The sequence below is a fragment of the Cynoglossus semilaevis genome, chromosome 2 (genome assembly GCF_000523025.1).
Source record: "Cynoglossus semilaevis isolate Cse_v1.0 chromosome 2, Cse_v1.0, whole genome shotgun sequence".
Classification (NCBI taxonomy): domain Eukaryota; kingdom Metazoa; phylum Chordata; class Actinopteri; order Pleuronectiformes; family Cynoglossidae; genus Cynoglossus; species Cynoglossus semilaevis.
In genome coordinates, this window is record NC_024308.1 from 15,660,705 (window position 1) to 15,674,597 (window position 13,893).

The 13,893-nt window shown below is 39.9% G+C and overlaps 1 protein-coding gene across 1 annotated transcript in view; it reads right to left on the reverse strand.

Annotated features, from left to right (window-relative positions):
- sema6bb (sema domain, transmembrane domain (TM), and cytoplasmic domain, (semaphorin) 6Bb) overlaps positions 1-11,223 on the reverse strand; it is a 70,678-nt gene extending 59,455 nt beyond the window's left edge. The window contains 6 exon segments of the mRNA XM_017031337.2: positions 746-808; positions 919-979; positions 7,647-7,761; positions 9,410-9,530; positions 10,149-10,153; positions 11,079-11,223. Coding sequence (XP_016886826.1) covers positions 746-808; positions 919-979; positions 7,647-7,761; positions 9,410-9,518 — 348 coding nt within the window. The 5' untranslated portion in view covers positions 9,519-9,530; positions 10,149-10,153; positions 11,079-11,223.
- Between the last annotated feature and the right edge of the window lie 2,670 nt (positions 11,224-13,893).

Here is a 13,893-nt window from a genome sequence, read left to right on the forward strand (position 1 = left end):
GGTTTCCCTCTGCCCCCCCCCCCCTTCCCTTCAGTCTGAATCAGATTCAATGTCAGGTGTTCTTCTAAACTTTTAAATAAGTCATGTTTTCATTGCCTTCAGGGGACAGAGGCCTTGTTTTCTCAACCACAACAATTCCCGCTTCTCTCTCTCTCTCACACACACACACACACTCACACACAGGACGTATTGAGACGTAGGCTCTGGTGGCTGCTGGGAAGTTCCACCTCATTTTTTCCTCACTGCCTGACGCCCACATTATCCAAAGGCACGAATCCAAATCGAAACTCTTATTGTGAAACAAAGGCAGAATGAAGAGATGGATTTTTTTTTTTTTTTTTAAATGCAGTTGTGATACCAGGAATGACAATGACAGTCACTGTGCCCAGGCTTTCTGGAAACAGACTAGGGAGGGCTCTGTACATCTTCTTCACATCTGATACCGATACTGCAATTTGGAGTATCTGCCGACACCAACGTCCATTCATTACCTTCTTTTCTCCCCAGCATGCCGTGGGCTGCCGTTGCTGAGGCGATAGTGTCCCTGGTTATGGCATGTTGCGCAAAGTTGAGTTAGACATTTGTGGTATTGGATCGGATGGGGTATAGTTATTATAGTCCTCGGTACGGGATCGAGCCATCCCAGGCAATCGGAGAATAATTTTACTGACACGGTCACGGCCTTCTTCTATTTGGAAAACATAAAAAAAAAGCCAAAAGGAACAGATGCTGAAAATCCACTCACCTCATGTTTGCCCTTCATCTTGCATATCCGGATGTCGTTCTTGTTCGACTCCCATATTCTTTTCTGTACGATTTAAGAACACACACACACACACGTACATGCATGTGCTCAGAGTCATGAGTATGTCCTTTGTAAAAAGTAGAATTCCACTGCCTCATGGTCAGCGGCCTCACCTTACTGTAGAACATCTCATCCCCCACAACAATATCCAGCTCCACGCGGTAAAGATCGTCCCTGAAAAACAGAGAGGCAGATTTTTTTTACACCGAGACGTATTTCGGTCACTATAGAAACGCCATCTTAATTCTGATTCTATATGAATCTTCTCTTGGATGAACTCCAGGTACAAACATACACAATGCAAAACCCGAATACGTTTTTTTCAGTCGGAGTGATCCACTTATGAATACTGTGTACATTTCATGATCCCATTAGAAAAACTAGCGCTTAATAACGATTACAGCCTCAGAGATTAAAGGAAAGCTGAAACAATTCACCTTTTTTCTTTAGAAAAAAACAAAACAAAAACATAATCTCATAGAATAATGAAGTGTCATATTTCCAATTTGCCTTTGGCATTCATCATTACATCGCGCAAAAACGCAGCTTATCCATCTTATTTGAGCCCTCACCCGATACAAAGATTTAAATGTTGGCTGATGATACAACGATGTTACACTGAGGTCTACAAAAACAAAAAAAAAAAAAAAAAAAAACCTGAAAAGTCCTCAAAAAGCCACATATACGATAGAGACACCCCTTCACACTCACACTCACATTGTGATAGAACTGTGGAATGAATCCAGAGTACAATACAATGATTTTTTTCTTTTTCACAATTATGCTTTAACCTTGTACGTAAAACTTTAGAACACATGAGAGTTTGGCTGATTATGAACCTCTATTTAATGCTGGAATGACTTTGTACTTCATTCAAGCGATCACTCATTCAGAGCTAAAAGCTCCGTAATGTAAAAAAAATTAGGATTTCCAATATTTATCCAATACGCCAATATTGTACAAAAATGATTCCGATAATAAGAGATACCGATAGTATATGCAGCCGTTAGTGTTAAAGGCAGAGGACACATTTCATTGTTTGCAGCGGTGTTCTGTGTCACGTGACAATAATCATCTTTCACTTTCATTTCATAACTATGGTTTAGAGACAGTAGCAATAGACAGAAGACAGGAGGCAGAGCTGGAGGTGGTAGAGTTAAAGATGCTGAGATTCTCTTTAGGAGTGACAAGAATGGACAGGATCAGGAATCAGAGTAGAAGATGCAGAGAACAGGGAGAGATGGAAATCAATGATTTGCTGTGGCAACCCCTGAAAAAAAGGGACAAAGCCGAAAGAAAAAGAAGAAGAAGATCATCTGGGCCAAACCCAGGTATTGCGTTATCGAGTTTTATTATCCTAGGAAAAAACGCTAACGACTCTTACTGATATTACATAATTATGCTAATATCCACCGATAACACCGGTCGGCCGATATTATCGCACATCCCTAGAAGAAATCCCTGTTCATGTAAGGAGGCCGATGCCAGACCTGAAACTCAGTGTTTCAGTAAAAAAAAATAAAAATAGAAATGATTAACTGTGAAATCTGAACAAGATCCGATGGCAACACTGAGGCTTTATGTAAAAGAATGTTGTTCTTGGCAATGAAATCTTAGGTTATTCTAGTACCTGCTGCTTGACGGCCAATCAGACGTCGATCATGAACAACACCTCCCACCTGCTGTGCCACACTGTAGGAGCTAAAGGAGCTAAAGGAGCTTAAGCAACAGACCAAATCTTCAACGACGTAGAACTTAAGGTTTTCCATTTCTTCAGCCATTTCGGTCTGTCACATCCACTCATGTCACTTTGTGTATGCAAACACCGTTCTTTCTCTCTGACCTTTCATAACAGACAACACAAGATAAATATATTTTCTCGTTATCATCTAAACAATGCAGTACTATCGCTTTTAGATTAAGATTTACGTTAACTATATATGTTCTTGCCGAGTTTCTTTTAATACGGAATGAATCAGAAAATGTTAATTATCACATAAAAATGTATATACACAGTCAATACATACATACATACACATATATACATATATACATACATACATACATATATACATATATATGGATATATGTATATATATTAATATATTAATATATATTTTAATTGCACTTGTGTAGATTTATGAGATTGGAATTTAAATGTATGTTAATGCATGGTCAGTATGTACTATACGGTACTGTTCATGAATAGCTCCACCCTCCTTTCACTTATCATTACTGTAATACACAGTCAATACCAACATAATTTGCCCATTACTACAAGAAAGAGATTTAGTTTAAAAATTCCAAATACCAAGACTTCAACTTGAGGTCTTGTCCGTATTTACAATTCAGTCACTGGATGAGTAGCGTATGAAAGCAGGTGTTATTAGTCTTAAATATTTTTTTTCAAATTTTAGAATGTTGGTTTTAATCTGATTTTTTTTTAAATTGTTTGTCATTTTAGAGACCAGGCCAAGGAATGTGGCGGCACTTGTTGTTGTTTGAAGATGCTCGCTCTTACTCAAAAGCTCGAGCCACCACAATGGCTGAGAAGAACAACAGAACGGTTGAACACTTGTCCGCTGCATCCTCTGCTTTACAGGACAAGGTTGGAGTATTCTTGAAACACTGGAGGGTACCTGAGTGAATGAAGTATTCTCATGCTGGTTACGTCAGCCTCAGTCTCAGATTAACATAATGACTTTAGCATCGGGAGTTCTAGCTAGCAGCCGGGAGGGGACAGTGCGGGGGGAGAACGGGGGTAGGAGGGTGGAATTATTCACACCGCTGCTTTTTTATTTTCCCTCCCGTCTTGTTCCTTGCCTGCTCCAAACTGAATAATGCAAAGCTTGTGGCGTAGGTATTTTGTTTGTTTATACACGCACAGTAGATTGATGTGAAATTGAGAGTCAAGGACAAACAGAAAGCCTTGAGGATTCCATTATCTCTTACGCTACGAGATGTAAACAGAGCTGTGAAACACTCATAACTGGTGCAGACCCCACTCAAAAACATCCACATTCTTTACAGCCACATACCGAGCCTCTCCAATCACTGCACCTCTGCTCAGCATGGAGCATTAGCATCTAATGAAATGAAACCCCGCTAAGGTCAAGTCGGAGTCCTTTAGAGCCGTCACTACTATACTACGCCGTTTTGTTTCTCTTCAGGTTCTGCGATGAAGCTGCGGAGGAGGAAAGCTGCTCTCCTGGATGAAAGGTAAACGAACCTGTTTAATTTGACGAGTTACCATGAAATCATTAATTTCTGTAGCGCGACATTTGCAATTCAGGCAGCACAGGAGGGCTGATGAATAAAGCTGTATGTTTTCAATTTGGTTTCTTGAGCGATTAGAAAACGTTCTGCTCTACTTTGCTTGTTGTCACATTGCCCACTAATTCATATTACCAAATATTTATAGTTTAAGGATTCGGGGTTTTTTAAATTATTTTTGATTTAATTGAAAACAAAACTATAGACCAGAGGTTTAACAGTCTCTCCACAAACAAAAATTAGGCTTTTAAGTACATGTTATCCTCACATAAAGGAGAAACTACAGAATTTTTAAAAACAACTAGCATAACAAAAAAAAAAGTTAATATAAATAGGTAGATGTATTAATACATTAACTTAGAATGTAAATTTTTGCTCAGGTAGATTTTTTTCTCCTTAGCTTCTCGTTAGCTCTTTCCTGCTGCGGAGCCCCGACTTTAGCCGCATCATTGTTTTGTTTTGTTTTTCAAACCGTGTAAAGGAAAGTAGAAGCCTATAGTTTGGATATCTAGCTATCTAGCTATATAGCTAGATAGCTAGCTAGCTAGCTAGATATCCTCAATACATGCTGAGACAAAAGACTAGACATAGAAGGATTAAAAAAAAAACCTCAATCTCCGTATTGTTACTGGATTATCATTGTTCTTGTCGTCTCTCTTGCGCACGCCCCATGCACATATGCGCATACAGCCATTCACAGACAGAAATACGCAACTAGCATAACACGCAATAGCCTACCAGAAAAGTCATTGATCGCTAGCGGTATGAAGTTCATTAGCCTTTAAAAATGCATAAATTAGCCGCATCATTGTTTTGTTTTTTTTTCAAACCGTGTAAAGGAAAGTAGAAGCCTATAGTTTGGATATCTAGCTATCTAGCTATCTAGCTAGATATTAGCCTTTAAAAATGCATAAATTAGCCGCATCATTGTTTTGTTTTTTTTTCAAACCGTGTAAAGGAAAGTAGAAGCCTATAGTTTGGATATCTAGCTATCTAGCTATCTAGCTAGATAGCTAGATAGATATCCCCAATACATGCTGAGACAAAAGATAGAAGGATAGAAGGATTAAAAAAAAAAACCCCTCAATCTCCGTATTGTTACTGGATTATCATTGTTCTTGTCGTTTGTTACAAGCTCTGGACAAATTAGTTTTAGTCGTTTTAGTAGATTAGATAGATGAGGTTTTTAATCAGAAAAACAGAGAGTCCACAGCTGCTCATCTTGTAGCGGGGTTTACACAGCAAGATGCTTTGCTCCATTTGCCACCAGCCAAATATGTAGTTTGCTGTCATTTGGCACGGATAGGAAATGAAAGCTGCGCTCAGCAGGTGCTTGGGCATAGATTAAGCAGTGCTGAGTAAAAAGTCAGCTCACGGTGACAGGATTTTGCAGACGGCAGAGGGGCCATTCACAGAGTAGGAGCCTTCGGTAGTCAACCCTGCCACCACAGGTCCTGAAAGTATTTGTATGTTTACCTATATGCATAAATATATTTGAGATTTGAGAATATTTTTTCCCCCCCATGCCTGAAGTTTCATTCATATCCGGTCGGCTGAGACAGTCATATCAGTCAACCACGGCTCCACTGTACAGACGTTTATTGAAATGATCACGTTCCATACGTCATCATTCTGACTATGTTCAAGGGCAGAGGAGCAAAATGTGTCGTTTTATTATCAGCACATATGCCTCTTTTTACAGACAAAATGGCTGGAGCCGTGCTATGTTGCTTTTTTTTGTTGTTCCAGCTCCCACTATTGAGCAACGACCAGCTGGAAGCCAGGGACCGGGTCATTTCCTAGACCGCGCTGGGGTCCTCCTGCAGGAAACCACTTTAATCTCATTTCAGACGGCCACTGCAGCAAATAATCAGCACCATGTGTGGAGATCTACTGCGTCTCAGATTTGCAGAGCGTGTTTCAAGCCAAATTAATTTTTTGACAAGATGGGCAGTAAATCTTAAAGTGCATGTTTCTGGTTAGCTCCCTCTGTCTCAGAGACACTACGGGGAGCAGCATATGTAACCCTTTTTTAATAGGCTAAACCTGGTGCAGCTGGGCAGCCTGGCTCCTCACCACCACGGCTACTGTCTGTTCAGGATCTGCACGTTTAACAGGCTGACGAACATATGGAGACCAAACCGGAGCAGGCCAAGTATCTCATGATTTAGCATCTGTAACATGAAAACGTTTCAAATGGCCCTAATAATCGGGTCAACATGTGACCAGATGGCTATAACTCATGGCAGCGTCTGTAAAACTAGCAAGGCTGACCTTCAGGTATTCTTTTTTTACAACAATAACAAAATCAAAAATATTTATTATTATTACCTTGAATTGCATTATGTTAAGGTTTTATGACTGGATATCCTATAAAAATGATTAGACAAATGTTTCATCAATTAAACAAATGCTAGATATGATTGCATTTATAGTTCAACATGATTATTAACTAATGAGCGTATGTAGCATTTGGAACTTTTACTGTAGCCCACGTTTGCTTATTAGTAAACATGTTGCGCATAATTGAACCAATCAAAACAAAATACCATGTGGCGAGGACAGATAATTGAGTTGAAATTCATTAAACAACAAAAAGCCTGTCTGTTAATGAACCGGCCTAAATACTCTGCTACTTTCAACTGCAATCGATGTTCTAAGATTTGACTTGCTTTTGTTTTTATTTTATTACTACTTAGTTTATAAATACTAGGACTGAGCCATAAATAAAAGTTTGAATCGCAATTAATCGCAAGACTATATGCAATTATTCATGAATAACGCAAAATCTAACAACCATTTCATAAGTAGCGTACGGCGCTCCGCAATCGTAATAGTTACGCAAAATCTAACAATCATTTCATAAGTAGCGTACGGCGCTCCGCAGCGCTAACAGCTAACTGTGTCGTTATAGGAAGCAGCTGAGTTAACGGCGCTTACTGGACATCAGAGGGAATACTGGGAGTGCTGCATCTTGGCGTTCACAGAAACATGAATGAACCTCTGCAGCTTGTCAGACCTTGTTTACATGATTGTAAACATGATTGGATAACGACCGTTTGGAGGCGGGACTTTTCCGGTTCCCGCCGTTGAGCGCCGCCAGCAGTAAGCAACCGACGTTTACAACAATTAAATAAATAACAGCATTAATAAAACATGTGTTAATATGTGATAAAATAGCTGTCGGCATTAATTAACGTGACAGTAACGCGTTGATTTGTACAAGTACTTACTAATTGGCTTAAGGGAAAAAGTTATTTTCTCTCAATAATTATATGGTAATTAAATATATATATATATATATATATATATACGGTGTATATGTGTTTGGTGTATATTATGGTGTATAAACATTGCATTGCACCATGTGGTGATTGTTCAATTATGTTGACAATGGTAAAAAAAATATATATGTATATATAACAATATAAATATATATTAATATATATATAAAATATTTTACATACACTGCGAACATGGTGCGCGCACACTTTGTTTTTAAACTTCATGTTCACCATTGCTCATAAATGATTAAAGGTATCGTTAGCTATAACAGACCGCGTCTTACCTGGCACCAATGTAGAGCGTTCGGTTGACCTGCAGTATCCTCTGAATGTGCAGGGGCTCTTGTCTCAGCCATGTTCGATGGGGTCGCCCCAAAAACACTGGGTATCTTCTGGACACTGTTAGAAAGCGAGACACATTTTGATCAGGCAGCTGATCAAAACTGACATCTAACTGTGGTCGGACATAAAAACTGTGGTTTTCTGTAGGTGTTTTCTTTTTTTTTGACAGATACCAGACGATGTGGAGACAAACACTGTGGCTTAAAAAACATTCTCTCTGCTGGAAAGGAAAAATGAGTGAACACAAATCAAGTTTTGCAGACTGACTCAGAGCTACGGCGGATAAAATGTTCATCACGTAAGGATTTCCGGTTACTTTTGAGATGTGTGTGAATGAACTTAATTTAATTTAGGGACATCAAATTCATTCTGGTTCAGAGGTCCACATACGGCCTGATTAGATGTCAACTGGGCCGGACCAGTACATTCATAACAATTACCTATAAATAACAATAAGTCCATGTTTTCCCCTACGTTAGAAAACATCACGGACATGAAGCGTTTGTGCACTTATTTTTAACTTTCTAAATTTATCAAGCGGACCAAACTGAACTCTGTAGCGGGCTGGTTTTGGTCCACGGGCCCTATGTTCGACACCCCTGATTTAAACCATTTGAAAGTCATCAATTTTTACCAGACAGGATGTTTGTTCATTTTCTAAATATATTAAACAATTTTTTTTTTAAGAATTAATACAAGTCCATGTTCAGAATTTATTATAGAATCTCCCTATGATGTGGTAAATACTGAGGCAGAGTCACATCTGAGCAGAAAATACACATATATATTTATACATATATATATTTATACATATATATTAAAAATATTTATTTAAAAAACAACTGTTGGTTCAAAAACTTATCCTAAAATCCTAAAATTCACAGGAAAAAAAAAAATCAAAAATCAATCTTTTAACTTTAGCAAAATTTAAAAAAAAAAGTAAAAAGTTAAATAAATTTGACCCCTTCACAATAACTCCTGCCCCCTTATTTTGGTAGCTAAAGTTAATCTTGCACAAAAAATCCTTTTCCATTTGACTGATGTGGTTCATTTTATCTGCCTGTCTGTGTTTTGTCTTTATTCTGACTTCCAACGCCTTCTCCCTGCCTTTTCTTGGCTGTCAATTCAGACCAGAGCTTTCACTTGGCACTCTAATTTGTCCCCGGTGCGAAAAAGCCGCTCCACGGTTGAGTGTGGCCACAGCGATGTGTCAGTAGCCCCACAGGTTTCACAGCAGCAGTGATGGAATATGGAGCAGGTCTTAGACTTGGCTGGGATAAAAAAAAAATTAAAAAAAATCAGTCGGTATAACGGAGGAGCATTCAATCACGCTTTGGTCCAGGACTGTCAAGCAGATTTAGAGAGGAAAAGTCTTACTGTGTCGAGTAGCTTTGTCTATTGTTGTGTGTGAGTTGTGGTGTCTGCATCTGTAGAGCTGTATATACGAGTGTGGGTTCAAAGGTCATGAATGTGTCTGCCTCTCCCCCTACACTCTGTTCTCTTTCCAAATTCTGACCCAACACCTTTTGACCTGAAAACAGTCAACACCTCTTTGTGTGACCGCACTCAAACTCCTAACCTCCATCACTCTTCACATCACACGCCACAACTCCCCACACCTCGAAACCTGGGTGGGATGTAGGCCGAGACCCAGGCAGAGGGGTGAGAGAGAGAGAGAAGGTGTGAGAATCTGTGAGGTCAATACCTTCAGCCGGGATGAAGTTGAGGGGCCCCGGTTCTTCTGGGAACGCCGAGCTCGACATCCTGAGGAGCCAGAACAGCGCGAAGAACAGCGGAGTTGCCATCGTAGCCATAGAGCCGCAGCCTGTGGAGATTCAAAATACACAAATGGAGAAACGGTTAGACACAGGGGTAAAAATATATCAATATAATAATCTCAGTTTTCATCACATCGTTCTGCCTCCCCGACGAGAAAAGACGGAAGCGCGTTGAGTCATTTGCTGAGGGTATAAAACGTGTCCAGTCACGATGCCACGCTGAGCATCGTGGCTTTTATGACGCATGCAATCTGCGAGGAAGAGATACTGGGACGGGAGCAGAGGTTGATGACCAGACAGAGGCCACGACATTGGTCTGTATATGAATGGAAAATCTGTATGCATGTGAAAAGGCTGAGAGGAGTTCCAGGCTTGGATATGAAGAAGAGGGACGGGGTTAGGAGGGTGAGGGGGGGGAGAAACTGTGCTTTGCTTAAATTAAATTGTAGGCAATGACGTAAATCACTTCCCCCGACTGCACGGCTAAACGGCGTGGATTTTTTATCCAGCTCCACCGAGGCACATGGGAGGTGATTTATGTGGAAATACAAATGATACCCCAAATTAAGTCACCCGACACAATCCGTCTAGAGAACGACTCCCACGTTGCATGTCGTAAGAGAAGAGCTGTTAACTCCAGCCACAAACTCCCCCCCCCAAAAAAAAGCAGCCTTCACCGCTGCTGCAGAAATCTGTAGCACGTGTGGAAAATCCTACGTCCAAACCGAGCTTTTATTTTCTATTTTTATTTTCAACAGGGCCTCAGTTTTCATTCAAGCATGACTAGGCTCAACGTGATTGGTGTTAAAATGTCAAAAGACAAATGAATAATCAGTAAAAAAAAAAAAAAAAAAAAAAAAGCAGTATACATGGTTAACATCAGTCTTTCACACTGTCAGAGACATTTTTAATTCCGGTCCAGCTGTATTCTACCATTTAAATGTTAGAAAAGAAAAAAAAAATTTGCCCGAGTTTCAAGCCTGACATAACACTTAATTGCCACCAAATTTCTAAAAGTCACTGCAGGAGTAGTGACATTTCTGGAGTATTTTATAATAGGTATGAACTAAATGTAAAATACAGGATGTGATTTTTAAAAAAGGGTTGTTTAAATTATATAACAAAATGTAGCCCCTGTTTTTAGGCTAACTCAGTATTAAGCTTCCTAGCGGCAGACAAGAGTCCTGTCGCCGCGACACTCTAAACCAGTGGTTTTCAAAGTGAGGGTTCAAAGGGAACCACCAGGGGGCGCTGTAAGGATTTCTAAAATTTTGATACAATGAGGGGGAAAAAAATGCAAAAAATAGAAATGTAGGTATGTGACAACTGCAATAACAGTGAGAAAATACATTGTAAAAGTTGATGTTTCTTTTCATATTTTGTAGCATTGTCTGTTGGTTTAGCTAATGCTGTTTGTTTGGACGTAGCATGGAACTGTTAGGGAACCCCCGGTCTAGTCCCTTCTAGTAAATTCTAATTCTAATTCCGTTCTAATCTATTCTATCTGTTTCCTGATTAGCATCTCTGTTATATTTTGTAAACAACTGAGAAGCAGGCAGGACTGAAAATTTATTCAAAAGTCAAACAGAAACTCACTGGATACAGGACCAGGTGGGGACAAAGCCTGAGCTGGGATCAACCAGGACCAAGAACTATGAACAAGGTACACATGAGGCACGGACCCAAAGTAACGACCCAACAAAGTCTGAGTGAGGGAGAGAGGTGTATATACACCGCGGGCCCCAGGTGACACCAGTGAGACTAATGAACAGGTCATCAGCCCTCAGCCTCAGGCTTGAAAAAAGTTGAGAGCCGTATGCTGCCTCAGTGATGTAATATTTCATTGTTATGTACGTATGATGTATATTTAATTTGAAAAATATACAGATAAAAAATATCTGTTTTGTCTCTTAGATACCACACCATCGTATTTTCACTTTCAGAAACACACTGTTGCTTCATGAAAATGCGTCAATATACCTCGTCGCCGTTTGTGTGTTTAAAGGTACACCCAACACTCAAACATTTGCATTGGAAATCTAACAGAGAGGCTTCACATTCCCACCGAGCCCGAACACGAAACATTGCCGGCCATGCGCGGGAGCGACATTTCTAATTTGAATACTAAAGGTTGGATTTCTTTATGCAAAACCATCTGTATTTCGCTGTGGTCCCGGATGCACGCGGCAGAGAAATGTAGCAAAGGCGCGACGCCTCGTTCGGTGTGTGCAGTGTGTGCAGTGTGTCCAGAGCAGTTGTTTTTGTGGTAATCATACTGATTATATTCAATTTACAGTCAAACCGACACTCGGTGTGTGCCGAGACGCAGCCCTGTTATTAAGAAGGTAATTGTACGGCAAAGACTGGAGGTTATCAACACTGACAGATGTACATTGGCAGAGAATGGAATGGAACCTTTCAGTCAAAACAACAACAACAACAGACTATTATCATACCGTGGCCATCCGAATGAAAGTCTCTTGGCCAAACTATGGCTCGGGGGCCAGATGCGGCCCATTGAACTTTTGAATGCCAGCCCGCCAAACTTATATTAACAAATTATTTTAATATATATTATCATTATACTTCTGCATTTTCCCTGCAATTCACGCATATCTGCACGAGATGGCATAGAAAAGGCTAACAGCATTTTAGCATTTTTAGCTTTTACGCGTGACTTTTACATGTCGTTTTAATTAGTTACCTTAGTTACCGTTATCTTAGTTATCCTGAGTCATGAATACATACTTTTAACAGCAGGTATAACCTACAATATACGAATAAAGACAAAAATTATTACGATTTTTACGAGTATTATAAGTCCTGAAGAATTTGGTTCCTGGCTCAAAGCGTTGTCTTTGTCTAGGCAGAAGAGCAGATCAGGGCGTTGACGGCAAGTGTCTCAGTGCTGCAACTTCATCCCCAACCAATCAGATTTCAGACAATAACAAAGCTCTACAATTTCACTCTCTTTGTCTAAACACTTCTGCGAACGGCGTTTCAATCAGAAGTTCTTATCCTCGCAGAACTTTGCACAATGTCTTTCAAACGGGGTCACGACCTTCTTCTTTGCCACGTTCAAGGCCTGAAATTAAGTTCCTTTCAAGTTCCTTGCTTTTCAACTTTGGAAAAAGAAGGAAAAAAAAATGATGGAGCTCGATCAAAACCTCTTGTAAGGCTTCAATTATTTCAAGAGGTTTCCATTTTAGTTTGCTGGAAAGTTGAATGACTGAGGTCGTTTTATTTTGAGGGTTTAAAAAACACGACGAACCAACGAAATATAAATCGACGAACCGAAGACGTGTCTTTACGCGTTTTACTTATCAAAACTAGACCCTTTTCCAAATGACACCATTGTTCTTGGAAGTTCCCGATGTTGGCTCCTCATACTCAATAGTTCGTAACTAGGGATGTCCGATAATATTGGCCAATCAATATTATCGCCCGATATTAGCCTAACCATGTAATATTGGTAAGAATCGGTTTTTCGGGTTTTTCCTCCGATAATGGAAACACGATATGTTTCCGATACCACGATACTAGATGATGTGACCCAAAAACCGTTTTGAAGTGAAAATTGTCATTGTGACTCGGAATATATCGTTATCGGAATCAGACAATATCGGCGTATCAGATATCGGCAAAAGGTTAATATTGGACATCCCTATATTTAACTATGTAGGATTTAGGATTAAAATCTTTCAAATTCAAAAACCACCACTTATTGAATGTATTAAAATTGTATATATTTTTTTAAAAATAAAACAATAAAAGAAAGAAAAGAAAAGAAAAGCACCAATGGAGATTTTTGATACAAACCCAGAAAGGCAGCAGCTGTTGGAGTGATTCATTCTCTCTCTCTCTCTCTCTCTCTCTCCTATAGGTTCTATTCTGCTCGACACAAGCAGCCATTGTGCGGCCCATCTCTCCCTAATTGAGTCACAGAGATAAACCTATCTGGGCGAATAATCTTTATGGGACATTTCTCAGATTCCCTGCTCTGACATCAGAAGTAAAGTGGGAGGCATGATAATTACTCAGCACCCACAAGCAGAGCTACAGGAGGTGAAGGGGGGAGCGGGGGGAGGAGGGGGGGGAGTCACTCAAAGGAAAGGAGGTCACGGGGCAGCAAGGGATGGATTGCGATGGAGGGAGAGATAAGTGGGAAGCAGTTAGAAAAGTTTGAGGGAGAGAGGAGAAGAGGGGGAGAAGATGAGAAGTCAGGAAGTCAGCACATCCAATCAGAGATTCTTTTGTTTCGGGTATTAATTATGTATGAATAAATGTCAGGCAGTATGCATTGGATTAGTATAATTAGACACCCTGGGCTATACAATTTCACTGGAGAGCAGAATGAGAGGACACACAAGCCTGAGAATTAGTATGTATGTGCGCGTGTGTGCCAGTCTGT